Source organism: Panthera uncia (assembly GCF_023721935.1).
Source record: "Panthera uncia isolate 11264 chromosome B2 unlocalized genomic scaffold, Puncia_PCG_1.0 HiC_scaffold_24, whole genome shotgun sequence".
NCBI classification, from domain to species: Eukaryota; Metazoa; Chordata; class Mammalia; order Carnivora; family Felidae; genus Panthera; species Panthera uncia.
In genome coordinates, this window is record NW_026057580.1 from 73,969,023 (window position 1) to 73,989,690 (window position 20,668).

General features: G+C 37.8%; 1 protein-coding gene and 1 long non-coding RNA gene across 4 annotated transcripts in view; one reads left to right on the forward strand and one right to left on the reverse strand.

The window, feature by feature from the left end:
- The window catches only part of DSE (dermatan sulfate epimerase), a 79,715-nt gene that overhangs the window by 35,313 nt on the left and 23,734 nt on the right, over positions 1 to 20,668 (forward strand). Inside the window, exon 1 of one of the 3 annotated variants that reach the window (XM_049654198.1) lies at positions 5,897 to 6,248. The exons of the other annotated variants lie outside the window; for them this stretch is intronic. Coding sequence (XP_049510155.1) covers positions 6,178 to 6,248 — 71 coding nt within the window. The 5' untranslated portion in view covers positions 5,897 to 6,177. Of the gene's footprint in view, positions 1 to 5,896; positions 6,249 to 20,668 lie in introns of those variants that run through there. 3 annotated transcript variants of the gene reach the window in all.
- LOC125938835 (uncharacterized) lies at positions 4,093 to 5,668 on the reverse strand. The gene is made up of 2 exons (XR_007462832.1): positions 5,582 to 5,668; positions 4,093 to 4,245 (listed from the first exon to the last, which is right to left on the reverse strand). It is a non-coding gene; the product is annotated as an uncharacterized LOC125938835 (long non-coding RNA).

The following is a 20,668-nucleotide window of genomic DNA, read 5'->3' on the forward strand; positions in this document are numbered from 1 at the left end:
CTTTCTAACAACAAATTTAGACGTTCTACAGCAGCTATGATCATACACAAGTGAGCAGAAATCCCAATTTTTTGGTTTTCTTGTTGTTTGACTCTCAGAGTCCGTATTGGTGATGAGTGACTCTCTCTCCTACCCCTCCTGCCCTTTTAGTGTCATTTTGCCTTTTTAAGTGTAACATGGGCTTTTAGAGTTCCCAGAGGGAGCCATGCTTAAGGCCAGAGGAATTCTTGTTCATCTTTTGATAGAGCTCTAAGTCAGTGCTCCTCACCCCATATATACAAACAGGGCAACACAAGTGGTCCATGTGGTCTTTACAATCTGGACGCTTAAATTTTTCTAATATGAAAAACTTGCCAAGCATGATGTTTGAATTTTTTGCATTTCTTGCCCCTTATCTGGAGGGAAAACATTAATTGACAAGCGCTGCTCATGTGTCTGTATTCTGTTCCAGTGATGCTTCATAGTCATTTTTTTTAAAAGTTGGCTTTCTCTGTTAGGTAAAATAGCAATCAATTTAATACTACTTAAGATGTAGGGTCTTCAGGCACCTGGGTGGCTCAGTCGGTTGAGCGTCCGACTTCCGCTCAGGTCACGATCTCGCGGTTCATGAGTTCGAGCCCCACGTCAGGCTCTCCACTGTCAACTTGTCAGTACAGAGCCTGCTTTGGATCCTCTGTCTCCCTCTTTCTGCCCCTCCCCACCCCATGCTCTCTCAACAATAAATAAATCTTAAAAAAAAAGGAGGGGGGGTCTTGCCAACATTAGGTTCTTACTAACGCCGTACAGATATTTCTAACTCCTAGAGAGTAATAATGACGTGAGTATGCCTGTGGAGTCTCTTATAAGTGAATAGTTGATTTTACCTTAGTTATCTTCAGAGTGGCTTTTTATTTCTTCCTCTCCTGCCATATCCATTGAGGGAACATGTTTTAGCCATGCTTAACACAGTCTGCCTCATCCATCTTTCCTTTTCCTTTCCAGTGTCAATATACTGCATTGGGACAGCAGGAGGAGACATTGTCAGGGGCCTCCAGATCACTGCTTATCCCACATAAGCCTGTGGTTTAGAAGCTTTGTGTGTGGGATGGCTTGGAGGGGAGGTATCAGGAAGAGGGAAAATAGGTAGAAGCTTATAATATTAGTCCAGGAAGGAAATGAAGACCACAGTTAAGACAGTGAGGGTGGAGAGGGGCACCTAGGTGGCTCAGTTGGTTAAGCATCTGGCTCTTGATTTCAGCTCAGGTCATGATTCACAGCTCGCAAGATCAAGCCCTGCATTGGGCTCTGTGCTGACAGCACAGAGCCTGCTTGGGATTCTCTCTCCCCTCTCTCTCTCTCTCTCTCTCTCTCTCTCTCTCTCTTTCTCTCTCCCTCTCTCTCTTTCTCTCTCCCCACCCTCTCTCGCAAAATAAATAAACAAAATAAATATAAAAAAAAAAAAGGACCGTGAGGGTGGAGAGAAGAAGGAATGATTTTAAAAGACACTTAGGACAGAGAAGCTGCACAGGGATTGATTGGATACGAGATACTTTCTCACCATGTAGTTCTTTCATCAGAATTCTATAGATGTCCTTTTTTTGGGCAGGGGGAGTTAAAAATTGTCTTTATTTCCTCTTAATCTTAGGGTCATGAGTTTGGGCATCACATTGGACACAGAGCCTACCTAAAAAATGAAAATTAAACAATGGTCTATTTCATATCTGCAAAAAATCATACTACAGGTCCAATTCATTTATAACAAATATACAAACAGATTAGGGTTTTTTTTTTTTTTAACATTTATTTATTTTTGAGAGACAGAGCAACCAGGGGAGTGGCAGAGAGAGAGGGAGACACAGAATCTGAAGCAGGCTCCAGGCTGTCAGCACAGAGCCTGATGTGGGGCCTGAACCCACAAACTGTGAGATCATGACCTGAGCTGAAGTCAGCTGCTTAACCAACTGAGCCACTCGGGTGCCCCAAGTTTTTTTTGAATTGAAGTACAGTTGACATACAATATTATATTAGTTTTAGCTGTACAACAAATAACTCAACAATTATATGTTATAAAATGTTCACCACAAGGAGTATAGTTACCATCTGTCACCATATGAAGTTATTATAATATTATTGACTATATTCCCTGTGCTGTACTTTTCATCCCTGTGACTATTTTATTTCTAGAAGTTTGTACCTCTTAATCCCCTTTACCTATTTTGCCCATCCCCCCCACATTCTTCCCCTCTGGTACCTACCAGTTCTCTGTATTTATGAGTCTGTTTTTGTTTTGTGTATGTGTGTTTGTTTATTCATGTGTCTTTTTTTGTCTGATTTATTTCACTTAGCATAATAGCCTCTACACCCATCCATGTTGTCAAGAATGGCAAGATTTCATTCTTTTTATGGCTGAGTAATATTCCGTCTCTATACACACCACATCTTCTTTATCCATTTATCTATCAGTGGACACTTAGGTTGCTTCCTGATCTTGGTTATTGTAAATAATGCTGGAATAAACATGGGGTGCATGCATCTTTTTGAATAAGTATTTTTGTTTTCTTTGGGTAAATACCCAGAAGTGGAATTACTCGATCATATGGCATTTTTATTTTTAATTTTTTGAGGAACCTCCATACTGTTACCATAGTGGCTGTAGCAAACTACATTCTCACCAAAAGTACATGAGGGTTCTCTTTTCTCCATATCTTCACCAACACTTAATATTTCTTGTCTTTTTGTCACTAGCCATTCTGACTGATATGAGGTAACATATAGGTATTCTTAAAAAGATCCCTGGGCCCTACACAGACTCCATGAATCACCGTCTCTTGGAGCCAGCCAAACCACCCCCAACCCCATGTGATTCTGAGACACACTAAAATTTAAAAAGGGAAGGAAAGGGACGTTTTAAAAAATGGTACTTGGCTTTTGTCTTGGGTGAAATGGTTGCACACCGATGCCCAGATGAGTTAGGGAATATGGGAGAGAGAAGATCGTTCACTTTTTCACGTCTTCTGGCGTCACTATTTCTTCTGTCTACTTCATCTGTCTCACTTTGTCTCTGTTGATATCAGCCAATGATGTGGACAGATGCATTTCAAAGCCCTCTGCCTGGGTTAACCAGCACAGAGGCTCAGAGATACCCTTGGTGGATATCTTGTGTGTATTTATTACTGTACATACTTGGGCCTCCTGTAAGTTCAGTGTCTTACACTTTCACCTGTCCTGTGGCTTCTGCACTGCCACTGCTAGTCTCTACCTCCACCATTTTTCTCCTCCCTCGTTTATTCTGTTGTTCACTCTTGCCACTCTGTGATTGCATTTTGCTATCGTTGTTTGTGTCATTGTTGAATGTGGGTAAGCTTCTCAGGAAAAAATATCTTTAGGTGTCAAAAAAAAAAAAAGGTCAGCCTATTGTCATCATGAAACATGTCCCTGTCCAGAGCTTACAGATTTTTGGTCTTATTTTTCCTAGAATTTTGTGATTTTAGTGTTTTAAGCTTTTCACTGACAGGCATTGATGTGCATCTCCCCCGTGGTCCACTTGGATCATACGGGACCGGCATTTTCAACTCTGCCCTTAGTCTACTGGCAGTAAGTTTACAAACCAGCTCTGAGTTGGTCTTTCTGCCTACAGAAAGATGTATCTGTTCCTTTCCTTCCTCCTTCCCCTCCAACCCTACCCAGACTTCAAAATCCAGTTTAATTTCTCCTTTCTCCATAACATTTTCTCTAGCCCGTTATCCTTCTCAAATCCCACAGTTATTACTTTTCATGTGACTTGTGGGTTTGCAATGGTAAGTGGGTTGTTTACTACTTGGTTCTCTGATCAGGAATATATATCTTCAAGATGCAGCCCACTCACAGTGTTTCTCCAGAAACATCCCGGGCTGTAGCTTCTACCCATACCTTCTCCACTGATTCAGATATGCCAAGGGAGCCATGCAGACTTCTTATAGGATGTTTTGTCTGTCCAGTAATTCTTGCTTTATTTGTTTGCCTATCCTACTGGCACATAGGCTTAATGAGGGTAGCACCATCATCATGTTTTACTTTTGAGTCCTGAGAGCTATAATATGATCACCAAGATGCTAATAAATTCTACTGAAGGAATGAATGAATGAATTTTTATTGAGAGTCTGAGCTTACCAAGAGCTGAAGTCCTGGATCTGTATACATCTTTGCATCAGATTTGGTACCTTGTACACCGTGGATGCTCCTATTTGTCTGCCTCACTTTAGCTCCTCAGGCCTGCGTGTCATCAGCCTGTAATCACAGAGGTATTGTTCCTTGGCCCAGTTGAAGGCCAGTAGAAGGTATGTCAGGATTTGACATCTCAGTGGATAGTTTACCAGGAGAGTCAGATTACCTGCTCTTTGAAGTGCTCCCGAACCTGGTATTCTCTTCTCCCCAGGTCCTCAAATTTTGGCATCTGGCATCTTAATATGTATGTAATATTCATGGGTGTTCCCTATCAGGTAACTTCAGTAGGCATTTTGTTTTTGTTTCTGTTTTCCCATTAAAGCCACCCGCTTCAGTCTTCTAAATGTTTGGTAGTGATATTAGGCAGTGGGAGGTGATAATTTATTGGAATTAGAGCAAGGGCTGGGAGCCCGACTGCCTGTGTTCTAATCCCATTTATGGATTCTGTGACCTGTAGCATGTTAGTTGGCCTCTCATGGTTCAGTTTCCTCACCTATGAATTGATGATAAATATAATACGTCATAGTAGAGCATTAAATGAGTTAATGAAAGATTACCTAGCATAAGGTTGTTACCTTTATTACTTTGCTTATATTTTGTTTTCTTATAAGTTGATGCCAACAGAGGTAATTTTCATTTATAATAAATATATGTACATATTCATTTTATGTATGTGTACTGTGTACTTATTCTGTTCTAGGCATCGTGCTAGGGATTGGCGATATGAAAATTTGAGGGCGTGTTCTACATCTTGCCTTGTTGTTGACCTATGGAAGATAGCCACTAGTGAACAAATATGAATGCAGATGATAAATGCTGTGACTGGGAAAGTACAGTGTGTAATGGGTAGGTAGAGAGGTACTTTCACTCAACATTAGAGCATCAGGGAAGACTTTCGCACTAGGACCTGGCAGACAAATAGGAATCAGCCAAGTGAAGGGGAAAGAGAGTGTGTTTGATTGTTTCAAGCAGAAGTCCCTGATGTTCAGAGGCCATGACATAAGAAAGCAGAATGCTTTTGAAGAACTGAAAATGTCATGTAGGGAGGAGACTAGCATGTGTGGAGACTTTGAGTAGGAAGCCAGGTGCTACAAGGCCTCCTCTGCCATGTGAAGGAAGGAGCTTGGACTTTTCCTCACAAGCACTGTGAGGCCGTTGAAGGGTTTTAACAGGGCAGTGACATGGTCCAATCTGTGTGTGTGCATGTTTTAACCTGTTCAGTGCAAAATAAAAGAGAATACCATATGAACAAGTGCGTAGTTTCATAAGGTAACTGAAGGAAATTTACCTGGTAACCACAGCACAGACCCAGAAATAGCACTTTGCCTGCCATCCTGAGAAGGCAGCACTGTGCCTGCCTCCACAGCTGAGAAGTCATAGCTGTCCCCACAAAGCTTACCCTGACTTCAGTCATCGTGCACTCGTGTTCTGTTATACTTCATTCAGTTGTGCCTCCCTAGGTACAAGTTCAGTCTTCAGTCTTGCTCATTTTTTAAAGGTTTCGTCTTTTTTCTATGTGCCGTTTCTCCACCATCTCTTTAGTTTTATTACAATTTATCTGTGGAAGAACCTGGGCCCTTTGATCTACGCAGCCTCCCGCAGTCTGGATGTTGCTGATTGTATGCTCAAGGAGTCCCTTCACCCTGGGTATTTCTTGAAACTGACGGCAGGGTGCTGAGCTGGAGCCAACTGTTGTGATCACTGTGACACAAGCGTAGGTGGTGGTTGTTTTCTCATCAGGGGACATAAAAGGGCTGCTGTTTTCTCCATGTGACAGATATGTGTTTTAGGAAGAGTCTGGCCACATGTGGAGACTAGCTTGCAGAGGTCAGACCAGAAAGACCAGTTAGGCCTTTTGTGTTTATCCAGATGAGAGCCTGGAATAGGGGCTCTGAGAATGGAAAGCAATGCTGGGCTCCAGAAAATCTCAAGAATTCAAGTGTATAAGACTTGACAACTGTATGGGAAGACAGGACAGAGGAATTTCTTTCTGGGATGCTGAGAGAATGGCCAGACCTTTCAGTGAGATTGCAACATTTGGAACTGTTAGAGAATGCCAATAAAAGGTTGGTTCTAGATATACTGAGTATGAAGCACCTGTGAGCCCAAGAGGAGAAGTCGAGTTTGCCACTCTCAAGCATGTTTTTTTTTTTTTTTTTTTTTTACGTTTATTTATTTTTGAGACAGAGAGAGACAGAGCATGAACGGGGGAGGGGCAGAGAGAGAGGGAGACACAGAATTGGAAGCAGGCTCCAGGCTCTGGGCCATCAGCCCAGAGCCCGACGCGGGGCTCGAACTCACAGACCGAGAGATCGTGACCTGAGCCGAAGTCGGACGCTCAACCGACTGAGCCACCCAGGCGCCCCCTCTCAAGCATGTTTTTAGCCACTTCCTGTTTATCGTCAGTGTTGTGACTTAAAAAAAAATGTCACCACAAAAAAAGATTTTTTCCAAGAGAAAAATGGGCTTCAAGTACAATATACAGTTTCTGTTGATGATAGAAAAAATGTAGAAGGAAAGTTCAAAGAAGGTCAGATGTAATTAAAGTAGGCCTACCATAATAAATAAATGAATAACAATTGGAAGAATGAAAAGGCAAGGCCCTAATGGAGAATTATAGCCACTTGGGTGTCTTCACGTTGCTCTTTTGGAGCTGAAACCAAAATGAAACATCATACAGGAGGCACTGCAGGAGGAAAGCATCAATTGGAGCGGATTGGCCTCTTTGTTCTAAAGTTAAAGGAAGAGGGGCGCCTGGGTGGCTCAGTCGGTTAAGTGTTTGATTTTGGCTCAGGTCATGATCTCGTGGTTCATGGGTTTGAGCCCCATGTCAGGCTCTGTGCGGACAGCTCAGATCCTGGAGCCTGCTTCAGATTCTGTGTCTCCCTCTCTCTGCTCCTTCCCCAGCTCACACTCTGTCTCTCTCTCTCTCAAAAATAAATAAACATTAAAAAAAAAATTTCTTTTAAGTTAAAGAAAGAAAAAGAAAAGATTCTTGAGGAAGTGTGGATAACCACTGGGCTTATAACAATTGAGTGAGCAATTTTGAGTTCGTTTTTGTTGATTCATTTACAGGAAATTCACTCTTAGAAGAAAAAATCTGGGGAAAGGAAAAAGATAATAAATACACGCAAAGAAATGAAAATAACTAAAAACAAAACAAAAGAATAAATCCAGAGATATTCTGAAAACTTTATATTAACTTGAATATCTTCCTGCCCTAAACTTGTGGCCATAATTTTGAAAAAGATGGAGTTTACTATTTTACCTTCCTTAGAGAGTTTGTTGACCTGGGAGAGATTTTGAAGTATTACTGAATACAGTTTGAATCTTTTCCTCTTACTTTTCTACTATGGCCTGTCACTGGTCACAGAAGATGGAGAGGATGTGGTTGCTTTCAACATTTGGGGTGGGGTCAACTTGTATTTTCAAAATGATGTAACTCTAGATCTAAAACTTGGGAGTGTTTAATGCTCATGGCATGTTGTCTATAGTTTACAAGTTTGGCTCACAATTGAAATTTAGTTTATTCATTAATTTTGTTTTCTGGCAACATGTGAGCTAGCACATCTTCCAAATTTGTTATGATTCACAAAGAAAAATCTTAAAGTGACTTTTTCCACTTTACTGCCAGATTACTTTTTAAGAAGTACTTAAACTGTGTCTTGAGGACATGAAATAAAATAAACATTGGTACCGACCGCTGTTCATAGGCATTATTTCATTGTCTCTCTTGAATGTAATTGGCTTCAAAGCAAAACACAATTGCTTTGGGGAAAAACAAAGCATTTTGCTATGCAGAAAAACATAGTGATAAATTATTTTTCATTCCTGAATTGACTGCCTGTGCCTGTGTGGTGTATTCTGTCCGCCTTTATCCTACGGTACCTTCTGCCCTCTACTTTGAATCCGACTGAACTTGTCTAGTGTTCTGGGTTCCTTCCTGGTGATCTCACGATGGGATTTCCCAGTGTTGGCTTGGCCCTGTGCTGGAAAGTGTTCTGGGCAGGCTGGGTCTCAACCAAGCTCCACCCATTGAAGCAGGCCCTGGGCCCAGGTCCTCTCTGCCTGCAGGATGCATCTGGCCAGCTGCTTGTTTGGTGTAGAGTTTATCCTCTGAGACCTTTGCAAACCTTTCTGATTGTGACGCATAGGAAGAAAAAAATGTTGGCATCACAACTCAATACACAGGTACCTTTAACTCTACATTTGTAAATATGTAAGTGAAAGTTGCACGAATTGGCCCTTGCATTTAAGTCATGCTTCGCACTCTACAGTTTTCTATTCTGTTCCATTTCATTAAATTCTACTAAAATGTGTTGGTCATAGCCCATTATATTTACTTCATAATCTGTTAATAGCTTCTGATTTAAGATTTGAAAACTCTCCCTAACATTCTGATAAACATGATTCCTTTTCAGAGAACCCTTTCTTAATATCCTTCTTCGTAAATATCACCAGTGAGGGGACTGTTTCACTCTGTGAGGTGGCCTCTTTATTCCTTATTTTGAGTGTTTAGAGTACTTGTTCCTAAAATATATTAGGAAGGATCTTTTATTCATTAGGAAAGAGTGCAAATCTGTGATTAATGATTACATTTCAGGTTTCCAGCACTAAGTGGAATAAATTCTGCAACACGTTGTTTCCAATTGGTGCCCAGAATAAAATCAGCCACAGCTCATTTACTGTTATAAAACCTTTAAAAAGGCATACTGTAAAATAGAAAAATTTTGACAAAGCATTAAAAAATGGGAATTTGGAGTAAATATTAACCTTACTGAGGAAATCATAAGAGAAAGTTAAATATCTTTTCATGTATCCTAACACCTTAAAGTCTGCCTCATTTTGGTTTTGATATTTTCCTACCATTAGGGCAACAAGATTTAGCAATTTGAATACAGTTTTTGCCATTGTTAAGGTGTCCTTTACTTTTTAAACTTTCTATTGCAAATAATTCTTTACTTTTTTGCATGTTGTGTTGCCAGAATATTAGGGGATTGCTCTTTATTTTTTTTTTTTTAATTTTTTTTTTCAACGTTTTTTATTTATTTTTGGGACAGAGAGAGACAGAGCATGAACGGGGGAGGGGCAGAGAGAGAGGGAGACACAGAATCGGAAACAGGCTGCAGGCTCCGAGCCATCAGCCCAGAGCCCGACGCGGGGCTCGAACTCACGGACCGCGAGATCGTGACCTGGCTGAAGTCGGACGCTTAACCGACTGCGCCACCCAGGCGCCCCGGGGATTGCTCTTTAAAAGAGATGGGACTAGGAGCGCCTGGGTGGCGCAGTCGGTTAAGTATCTGACTTTGGCTCAGGACATATCTCACAGATTGTGGGTTTGAGCCCCACGTCGGGCTCTGTGCTGACAGCTCAGAGCCTGGAGCCTGCTTTGGACTCTGTGTCTCCCTCTCTCTCTCTCTGCCCCTCCCCCCCAAAAATAAATAAACATAATTTAAAAAAACGTTTATAAATAAATGGGAGTAACCTCATGTTCAGGTAGAAAAGGATCTGAAATTCTTTATGAAATTCTGAATTCTTTATGCTGGAATGGCATAAAGCAAAGAACCAGTTCCATTAATTTATATGGAAATATTTTTTAGTGTTCCCAGACCCAAAAAATAACCTGTCTTAGGCTGTTCTGATAACTTAGGGCACGTCTTGCTAATGATGTGCAAAAGACATCCAAATAAAGCAAAGATGCTCACAGACACAGTTCAAGTTTTGGCATGTGGATGCTGAGATACCAAGTGTGGTTCCCAGGGAAGGATCCTGGTGGTGCCACTCTTGCTGCTTGGGGCGTGTGCTGCCTCTAATGGCTTGCTACAAGACAAGTGCTGAACGCTATTTTCGCTTTTCCACTTTTTTTTGTCAAAGGGAAAATCTTGAAGTTTCCTTCAGCTAGCAAAAAATGCGTACTAATGTAGGTCTTTCGTAAAAGTAAAGTTGCATAATCCAGACTTTGGAAAGGTGGGAGAAGCCTGTATTCTTAACCATTGATCTTGAAGAAGTAGCCGCCAGAGCCTTTTGACTTGTGATGATGTGGCTCTGCTGTAAAGCTGTTGATTTGTTCTCCTTTTCTATCTTGTGTTGGATTCCTTGTGCTGTCTTCTTTTGGGGTACATATCCTCATTTAGTGGAGCAATTCTCCATTGGTTTCCAGAGAAAGTGTTCACGAGAGGTAGATTTTGAAGCCTCACATATCTGCATGTGTTTATTCTGTCCTCCAGCTTGAATGTAACTTGGCTGGGTATGGAATTATACTCTGGAAATTGTCTCCCTGAGTTTCGAAGGTGTTGTTCCATTGTCTTCGAACTTTTAGTGTGCTGCTGAGATATCTGATGTCACTCTGATTCTTGATGGTTTGAACGAAACTTTTTTTTCTCTCTGAGGCTTTTTTGGGTCTTTTCTGTCACCACTGTTATGAAATTCTGGGTGTTGGTTTGGAATGGTTCTCTTTGCATCCCTGTCCTGTTGCACCTGACGGACTCTTTCAGTCTAGAAACTCCTGCATTGTAGTTCTAGGAAATTTTCTTGATACGTTTGATTTCTTCCTCTTTGTTTTTCTTTCTCTCTCTCTCTTTCTTTCTTTCTTTCTTTTTTTTTTTTTGCTTCTCTTCTTGGTGAGATATTCAACCTCTAGGACCAATCCTCTTGTGTTCTTTTCTGTTTTCTATGTCATTGTCTCATATCTCTGTTTCTTGATATTTCTTCAACTTTCATTTAACCTTTCTAATTAAGCTTGTCTTTCTGTTACTTTTCATTTTCAAGAGTTCCTTTTTGTTTTAAAATTTTTTCTAGCTGCATTTATCATTTTGTTAATCTGGGCCTCTTCTTTCCTATTATGGGATTTCCTTAAGTCTCTGGTAGGAATTGACTGCCTATTCATATGTGTGGAGCTTTATATTAGTTTCCTGTTGTGGTTGAAACAAATCACAAATATAGTGACTGAAACAATACAGACTTATCTTACACAAGACAAGATATAAGGTTAGATTCTGACTTGGGTCTCACAGGGATAAAATTAAGGTGTTAGTAGGACTCCATTTCTTTTTGGAGGCTCTGGGATGAGCTTTATCTAGCTTCTAGAGGCCACATAAATTCCTTTGCTCTTGGCTCCCTTCCTACATCTTCTAAGCCAGCAACATCGCATCTCTCTGATTTTTTTCTCTGGTCACATGTCTCTATGACCACAGCCAGGAAAGGTTCTTTGTTTTTGAAGACTCATGTGATTGGATTTGGTTCATCTTGATAAACTAGGATAATCTGCCACCACAGCCCTTAATATAATCACACCATCTGGGAGTTAGGATGTGGATATCTTTGAGGGGACCATTGTTCTGCCTACCACAAGTTCTAAACAGCTGATTATCCATTCTATGTTTGTGTTGGGGAGGAAGTTTCATGTACTATAAGGTTGATAACAATTTGGTTCCACCTCTTTCCTTTGGAAACTTTGATGTCAGAATCTTTAGATCTTTAATCTAGGTCATAGAGTACTTAAGCTTTATGTATCATGTTATGTTTGCAATAGATGACATTTTTAATTTTGTATGTCATGAAATTCATATTGAATTTTAGAAGAAAAATAAATATATAAAGATAAACACAATTATTATAAATGATGAGCCACTGTCAGAGCCAACATTTATAAATTTTTGTTTTTTTCTGAACTTAATTTGAAAACTTTCATAAATGCATAGAAGTTAAGGAATTATGTAGTTATATCTACTTACATATTCATTTCCTGTATTCAACAATTATTTGTATTTCTAGAGTCAATTTTCCCTTGGTTGATTTTCTCTTACTACTTGTCTCTTGTATTTCATAGATTTTTGTCTTTATTATTTGTTTACTACTATTAATGTTGGATTTAATTCCTTTTTAGCTTCTTAATGTGGAAGCTTAGATCATTGATTTTATACCTTTTTGTTTCCTAATATAAACTTTATAGTGTCATAAAATTTATTCTAAGGACTGCATTAGCTGCATCCCCCAAATTCAGATACATTCTATTCTCATTATCATTTGTTTTTGCACTAATTTATAATTGTCTGTGATTTGTTCTTTGACCCATGAGTTATTTAGAAGTGAGTTGATTTGGGGGCGCCTGGGTGGCTCAGTCGGTTGAGTGTCCGACTTCGGCTCAGGTCATGATCTCACGGTTTGTGGGTTCGAGCTCCGTGTCGGGCTCTGTGCTGACAGCTTGGAGCCTAGAGCCTGCTTTGGATTCTGTGTCTCCCTCTCTCTCTGTCCCTTCCCCGCTCGTTGCTCTCTCTCTCTCAAAAATAAATAAAAATGTTAAAAAAAATTAAAAAAAAATAAGTGGGTTGATTTTTATATACATTCAACTTTTAGCTATCTTCTTATTGCCTTTGTTGCAGAAGCATACTTAAAATGATTTCAGTCCTTTGATATTGATTGAGACTTGTTTTTATAGCCCGGCATTAGGTAGGTTTTGGTGAATACTCCATGTACCCTTAAAAGAATGTGTATGCTCAAAATACTACAAGAACTGATAAATAAATTCAGTAAAGTCACAGGATACAAAATCAGTGTTCAGAAATCTGTTGCATTTCTATACACTAATAATGAAGCAGCAGAAAGAGAAATTAAGAAAACAATCCCATTTACAATTGCACCAAAAGTAATAAAATGCCTAGGAATAAACTTAACCAAAGAGGTCAAAGGTCTGCACTCTGAAAACTATAAAATATTAAAGAAATTGCCAACACAAAGAAATGGAGAGACATTCCATGCTCATGGGTTGGAAGAACAAATATTGTTAAAATGTCTATACTACCCAAAGCAGTCTAACACATTTAATGCAATCCCTATCAAAATACCAATAGCATTTTTCACAGAACTAGAATACACAGTCCTAAAATTTATATGCAGCCACAGAAGACCCCGAATAGCCACAACAGTCTTGAGAAAGAAAAGTAAAGCTGGAGGCATTCAAGCAAAGCTTGAAATCCACAATTCTGGGCTTCAAGTTATGTTACAAAGCTGTGGTCATCAAAACAGTGTGATACTGGCACACAGATCTTAGACACACAGATCAATAGAACAAAACAGAAAACCCAGAAATAAACCTACAGTTATATGGTCCATTAATCTTTGACAAAGGAGGAATGAATATCCAATGGGAAAAAGACAGTCTCTTCAACAAATGGTGCTGGGAAAACTGGACAGCAACATGTGAAAGAATGAAACTGGACCACTTTCTTTCACCATACACAAAAATAAATTCAAAATGGGTCATGGACCTAAAATGTGAGACATGAAACCATAAAAATCCTAAAAGAGAGCACAGGCAGTAATTTCTCTGACATTGGCTGTAGCAACAGTTTTCTAGATATGTCTTCTGAGGTCAGGGAAATAAAAGTCAAAGTAAACAATTGGGACCACATCAAAATAAAAAAGCTTCTTCACAGCTGAAGGAAACAATCAACAAAACTGAAAGGCAATTTACTGAATGGAAGAAGATACTGCAAATGACATATCCAATAAAGGGTTAGTATCCATAATATATAACAGACTTACACAACTCAACACCAAAACACCCCAAATAATCCAATTAAAAAATGGGCAGAAGATATGAACATTTCTCCAAACAAGACATCCAGATAGCCAACAGACACATGAAAGGATGCTAGGCATCACTCATCATCAGCAAATGCAAATCAAAACAGCAATAAGATACCACCTCAATCTGTCAGAATGACTAAAATTAAAAATACAAGAAAAAACAAGTGTTGGTGAAGATGTGGAGAAAAAAGGAACCATCCTGTACTGTTGGTGGGAATGCAAACTGGTGCAGCCACTCTGGAAAACAGCATGGAAGTTCCTCAAAAAGTTAAAAGTAAAACTATCCTATGACCTAGTAATCGCACCCCAAAGTTCAAAAGCACTAATTCATGCACCCTGATGTTTATTGCAGCATATTTACAATAATCAAATTATGGAAGCAGCCCAAGTGTCCATTGATGGATGATGGATGAGCGGTTGGGGAGGATGTGGGGTGTGTGTGTGTGTGTGTGTATGAAATAGAATATTATTCAGCCATAAGAAAAGTGGGGTCTTGTCATTTGCAACAACATGGATGGAGCTCAAGAGTATAATGCTAGTGAAATAAGTCAGTGAGAGAAGGACAAATACCATATGATTTCACTCATATGTGGCATTTAAGAAACTAATGTGCAAAGAAGAAAAGAGAGAGAGAAAAACCAAGAAACAGATTTTAACTATAGAGAGTAAACTGAAGGTTACCAGAGGGGAGGTAGGTCAGGGGGATGGGTGAAATAGTTGATAGGGATTAAGAGTACAGTTATGATGACCATTGAATAATGTATAGAATTGTTGAATCACTATATTATACACCTGAAACTAATATAACACTTCAGTTAACTATACTGGAATTAAATGAAAAAACTTCATTAAATTAAAAAAAAAGAATGTGTGTGCTTTCTACAGTTGTTGGATGTAGTGTTTTATAAAAGTCAATTAAGGAGCACCTTGCTGGCTTGGTTGGTAGAGTATGTGACTCTTTTTCATTTTTAAAAAGTTTCTTAATTTTTTAATTTAAATCCAAGTTAGTTAACATATAGTGTAATAATGACTTCAGGAGGAGAATTTAGTGATTCATCACTTACATATAACACCCAATGCTCATGTCAACAAGTGCCCTCCTTAATGTCCATCACCCATTTAGCCCATCCCCTCCTCACCTCACCTCCAGCAACCCTCAGTTTATTCTCTGTATTAAAGAGTCTCTTATGGTTTGTCTCCCTCTGATTTTGTCTTATTTTTGCTTCCCTTCTCCTATGTTCACCTGTTTTATTTCTTAAATTCTACATATGAGTGAAATCATATGATATTTGTCCTTCTCTGACTGACTTATTTTGCTTAGCATAATATACTCTAGTTCATCCACATTGTTGCAAATGGTAAGATTTCATTCTTTTTGATTGCCGAGTAGTAGTCCATCGTATGTATGTATGTATGTATACATACATACGTGTGTGTGTGTGTGTGTGTGTGTGTGTATCAGTTCATCAGTAAATGGACATCTGGGCTCTTTCCATACTTAGACTATTGTTGATAGTGTAAGCATGTGACTCTTAATCTCAGGGTATTGACTTCAAGCCCCATGTTGGGCATGGAGCCTATTTAAAATAAAAAAATAAATAAAAACGTCAGTTAACTTGGTTGGTAATGCTGTTCAAATCTTTTATATCCTTACTAGTTTTTTCCTTCTTGTTCTATCAATCTGTAGAAGAGTATTAATATCTCCAACCACAATTGCAGATCTATTTTTTCTTTCTTTAGTTTTGCCAGTTTTTGCTTTATATATTTCTGAAGGCCAATTCATAGGGTGCATAAACGTGGGATTGTTATATTTTCATGGCGAATCAACACATTTTCATTATAAAACATATTTTTTAATTTCTGGTCATATTCCTTATCTCAAAGCCTACATTGACATTAATATAACCATTCCCACATTTTTTCTCAGTGTTTATCTTTTCTCATCCTTTGCTTAAAATCTGTTTGTTGTATCTGTAAGTTTCCATTTTGCTTTTTTTAAATACAGCCTGGCAATCTTTTTACATGGTGGATTTGTCTGTTTACATATACTGTAATCATTGATGATTGGGTTCAAGTGTACTAACTTGGTATTTGTTTTCTATTTATCCCTTCTGTTTTTGTTCCTCTGTTTTTCCTCTCCTGTCCTCTTTTATGTAAGGCATTTTTTAGTATTTCATTCTATTGTTTCTTTTGACTTTTAGCTATACTACTTTGAGTTACCCCAGTGCTTGCTATGAATTACATTATTTACAAGATACAAATTATACATCAGAAAAAAATGTAGAAACATTACAGCAGTATAATTCTATTTATTTCCCCTCCCCTTTTTGCTCCTATAATATATTATGCTTCTGCATTTGTTGCAGACTTCACATTACATTGTTACTTATATTCTCTTCAAAGAGACACTCATCTTTCTTAAAAGTTTAGAATGAATGAATATCCATACACATATATAAATATAAATATTAGAGAAAAATGTCTTTTTATATTTGCCCCCATGGTTATCCTTTTTGGTATTCTTGATTCCTCTGAATAGAGTCTGGTTTTCATTTATCATTTCCATCAGCCTGAAGGAAATCTTTTACCATTTTATTTAGCACAAGTTTGCTGGTAACAAATTCTGTCACCTTTTAATTTATCTTAAAATTCTTTATTTCATATTCAATTTTTTCACCTTTATTGAGGTATAATTGAAAAGTAAAATTGTAATGTATTTAAGGTGTACAACATGATGATTTGACATGTGTATATATTGTGGAAAAATACCCATCATCCAATTAATTAACACATCCATCACCTCACATATTTACCTTTTTTAAAATGAGAACACTTGAGTTCTACGCTCTTAGCAAATTTCAATTATGCAACACAGTTGTGTCAACCATAGTCACTATGTTACACTTTAATTCCTCAGACCTTATTCATATTATAGCTGAAAATTTGTACCTGTTTATTAGTCTCTCCTTGTTTCACCTGCTCCCTAGATCCTGGCAACCATCATTCTACCCTGTTCCTGTGAGTTTGACTTTTTTTTTTTTTTTAAGATTTTACATATAAGTTATACTATGTAGTATTTGTCTTTCTCTGTGCGAATTATTTCACTTAATGTCCTCCAGGTTCATCCACCTTGTCACAGATGATAAATTTCTTTTTATGGCTGAAAATAATATTCTTGTGTGTGAGAGTGTGTGTGTGTGTTTGTGTGTGTGTGTGTGTGTGTCAAATTTTTTTTATCCATTCCTCTGCTGATGGACATGGGTTGCTTCCATACCTTGGGTATTGTGAATAATGCTGCAATAAACATGGGAGTACAGATATCTCTTCAAGATATTGATTTAGTTTCCTTCGCATATTTACCCAGAAGTGGGATTGGTAGATCATAGGGTATTTCTGTTTTTAATTTTTTGAGGAAACTCGATTCCATTTTCCATGTGTCTGTACCAGTTTACATTCCCACCAGCAGTGTAGGAAAATTCCCTTTTCTCCACATCCTCACCAGCGTTTTTCTCTTGTCTTTTTGATAACAGCCATTGTAATAGGTGTAAGGTGATGTCTCGTGGTGGTTTTGATTTGCATTTTCCTGGTGGTTAATGATTTGAGTACCTTTTCATTTACATGTTGCCTGTTTTTATACATTGTTTGGGAAAATGTCTGTTCAGTTCCTCTGCCCATTTATTAATTGGGTTATTATTATTATTTTTTTAAGTTGTGTGAGTTCCTTATATATCTTGGATATTAACCCATTATCAGATAAGTATTTTGCAAATATTTTCTTGAATCCCATAGGTTGCCTTTTCATTTTGCTGATGGTTTCCTTTGCTATTTTTTTTTTTTTTTTCTGAAGCGTATAGTTTTGATGTCCTATGTGCTTGTGCTTTTGGTGTCAAATCCAAAATAGCCTTACTAAGACCGGTATCAGAGAGCATTTTTGCTGTTTTTTTCCTAGTAGTTTTATGGTGTTAGTTCTTATGTTCAAGTTTGATCCATTTTGAGTTGATTTTTGTGTACAGTATAAGACAGAGATTCAGTATAGTTCCTTTGCGTGAAGCTATCCAGTTTTCTCAACACCATCCATTGAAGCTATCCATTTTTCTCAACCCTATTCTTTCCCTATTGTATCTTCTTGTCTCTTCTGTCAGAAACTAATTTGCTGTATACGCATGGGTTTATTTCTGGGCTCTCTATTCTCCATTGGTCTATATGTCTGTTTTTATGCCAGGACAATACTGTCTGATTACTGTGGCTTTGTAATACTATTTGAAATCAGGAAGTGTGATGATGCCTCCAGCTTTGTTGTTCTTTCTCAAGACTGCTTAGTCTATTCAGTCTTTTGTGGTTTCCTATGAATTTTAGGATTTTTTTTTTTCTATTTCTGTGAAAAATGCCTTTGGAATTTTGATGGGGATTGCATTGAACCTATGAGTGGTTTTGGACATTTTAAACAATATTAGTTATTTCAATTCATGAGCATAGGATAGTTCTCCATGTATTTGTATGTTCTTTAATTTCTTTCATCAATGTTTTATAATTTTCAGTGTTGAGATCACTTATCTGATTAAATTTATTCCTAAGAATTTTTTGATGCTATTATAAATGAGATGTTTTTCTTAATTTCTCTTTCTGATAGTTGTTAGTGTACAGAAACACAGCTGATTTTTATAAATTGATTTTGTATCTTGCAACTTTAATTCACTTATTAGTTCTAACAGATTTGTTTGGTTGTTTTGTTTTGTTTGTTTGTTTTTTGTTTTTTGTTTTTTTGCTTTTTTGGGGTTTTTTTTTGGTGGAATCTTAAGTATCCCTAAAGGATACCTATAAAGTATCCTTTATATAATATCATGTCATCTTTAAATAGAGGCAGCTTTACTTCCTTCTGATTTGGATACTCTTTCTTTTTTTCTTTTTCTTCTTTTTTTTTTTGTTTTTTTTTTTTTGTTTGTTTGCCTAATTGCTCTGGCTAGTACTTTTTTTTTTTTTAAATGTTTATTTATTTTTGAGAGAGAAAGACACACACGCAAAGTGTGAGTGGGTAAGGGGCTGAGAGACGGAAACACAGATCCAAAGCTGGCTCCAGGCTCTGCGCAGTCAGCACAGAGCCCAATGTGGGGCTCCAACTCACCAACTCAGATCATGACCTGAGCCGAAGTTGGATGCTTAACTGACTGAGCCACCCAGGCACCCCTGCTCTGGCTAGTACTTCTGACATTACATTGAATAAAAATGGTGAGAATCGGCATCATTGTTTTGTACCTGATCTTAGAGGAAAAGCTTTTAACTTTTCCCTGTTGAGTGTAATGTTAGCTGTGGGCTTGTCATATATGGCTCTTATTATGTTTAGGTATGTTCCTTTTATACCCAGTTTGTTGAACTTTTATGATAAAAAGATACTGAATTTAGTCAAATGCTTTTTCTTCATCTGTTGAAGTGGTCATATGATTTTTACCTTCATTTTAGTAAATGTGGTATATCACATTTATTGATTTTTACATATTGAGCCATCCCTACATCCCTAAAATAAATCCTGCTTGGTCATGGTGATGATCTTTTTAATGTGCCATTGGATTCAATTTGCCAATATTTTGTTGAGGATTTTTGAATCTATGTTCATCAGGGATATTGGACTATAATTTTCTTTTTTTTACAACGTTCTTGTCTTCCCTTAGTATCAGGCTAACGCTGACCTTATAAAATGAGTTTGGAAGTATTCCATTCTCTTTTATTTTTTTTTGAAAGAATTGGAACAGAATTGGTTTCAATTCTTTAAATGTTTGGAAGCATTCATCAGTGAAACTATCTAGTCCTGGACTTTTCTTTGCTGAGAGCTTTTTGATTACTAATTAAATCTCCTTGCTACTAGTTGGTCTGTTCAGGTTTTCTGTTTCTTCATGGTTCAGTCTTGGTAGGTTGTGTATTTCTAGGAATTTGTCTATTCCTTTAGGTTATCTAATTTGTTGGTGTATAATAGTTCATAGTGATTTCTTTAAAAAAATTTTTCTTTAATGTTTATTTTTGAGAGACAAAGGTGGGGGAGGGGCAGAGAGAGACAGAGACACACACAGAATCTGGAATAGGCTCCAGGCTTAGAGTTGTCAGTATAGCACAGAGCCCAATGCGGGACTCAAACTCATGAACCCCTGAGATCGTGACCAGTGCCAAAGTCTGACGTTTAACCAACTGAGTCACCCAGGCACCCTGTTCATAGTAATTTCTTATGAGCCTTGGTATTTTTGTGTCATCAGTTGTAACATCTATCATTTCTGATTTTGAGTCTTCCTTGCTTTTTATTAGTCTAAAGGTTGGACAATATTGTTTATCTTTTCAAAAAAAAAAAAACGGCTCTTAGTTTCATTGATCTTTTCTATGGTCTTTTTATTGTTTTATTTATTCCTGCCTCATCTTCATTATTTCCATCCGTCCATTAATTTTGGACTTAATTTGTTCTTTTTCTAATTCCTTGAGATGTAAAGTTAGCTTGTTTATTGGGGAGCTTTCTTTTTTCTTAGTGTAGGCTTTTATCGCTGTGAACTTCCCTCTTATATTTTTATTTAAAAAATGTTTTAAGTTTATTTATTTTAAGAGAGAGTAAGAGAGAGCATAATTGGGGGAGGAACAGAGAAACAGGGAGAGAGGGAATCCCAAGCAGGCCCACAACTGTCAGCGTAGAGCCTGATGTGGGGCTCAAACTCATGAACCATGAGATCATGACCTGAGCCAAAATAAAGAGTTGGCCACTTAACCAACTGAGCCACCTAGGCACCTCTGTGAACTTCCCTCTTAGAACAGTTTTTGCTGTATCCAATATGTTTTGGTATGTTTTGTTTCCATTTTTATTTGTCTCAAGGTGTTTTTTTATTTTCCTTTTGTTTTCATCTTTAACTCACTGGTTACTTAGGAG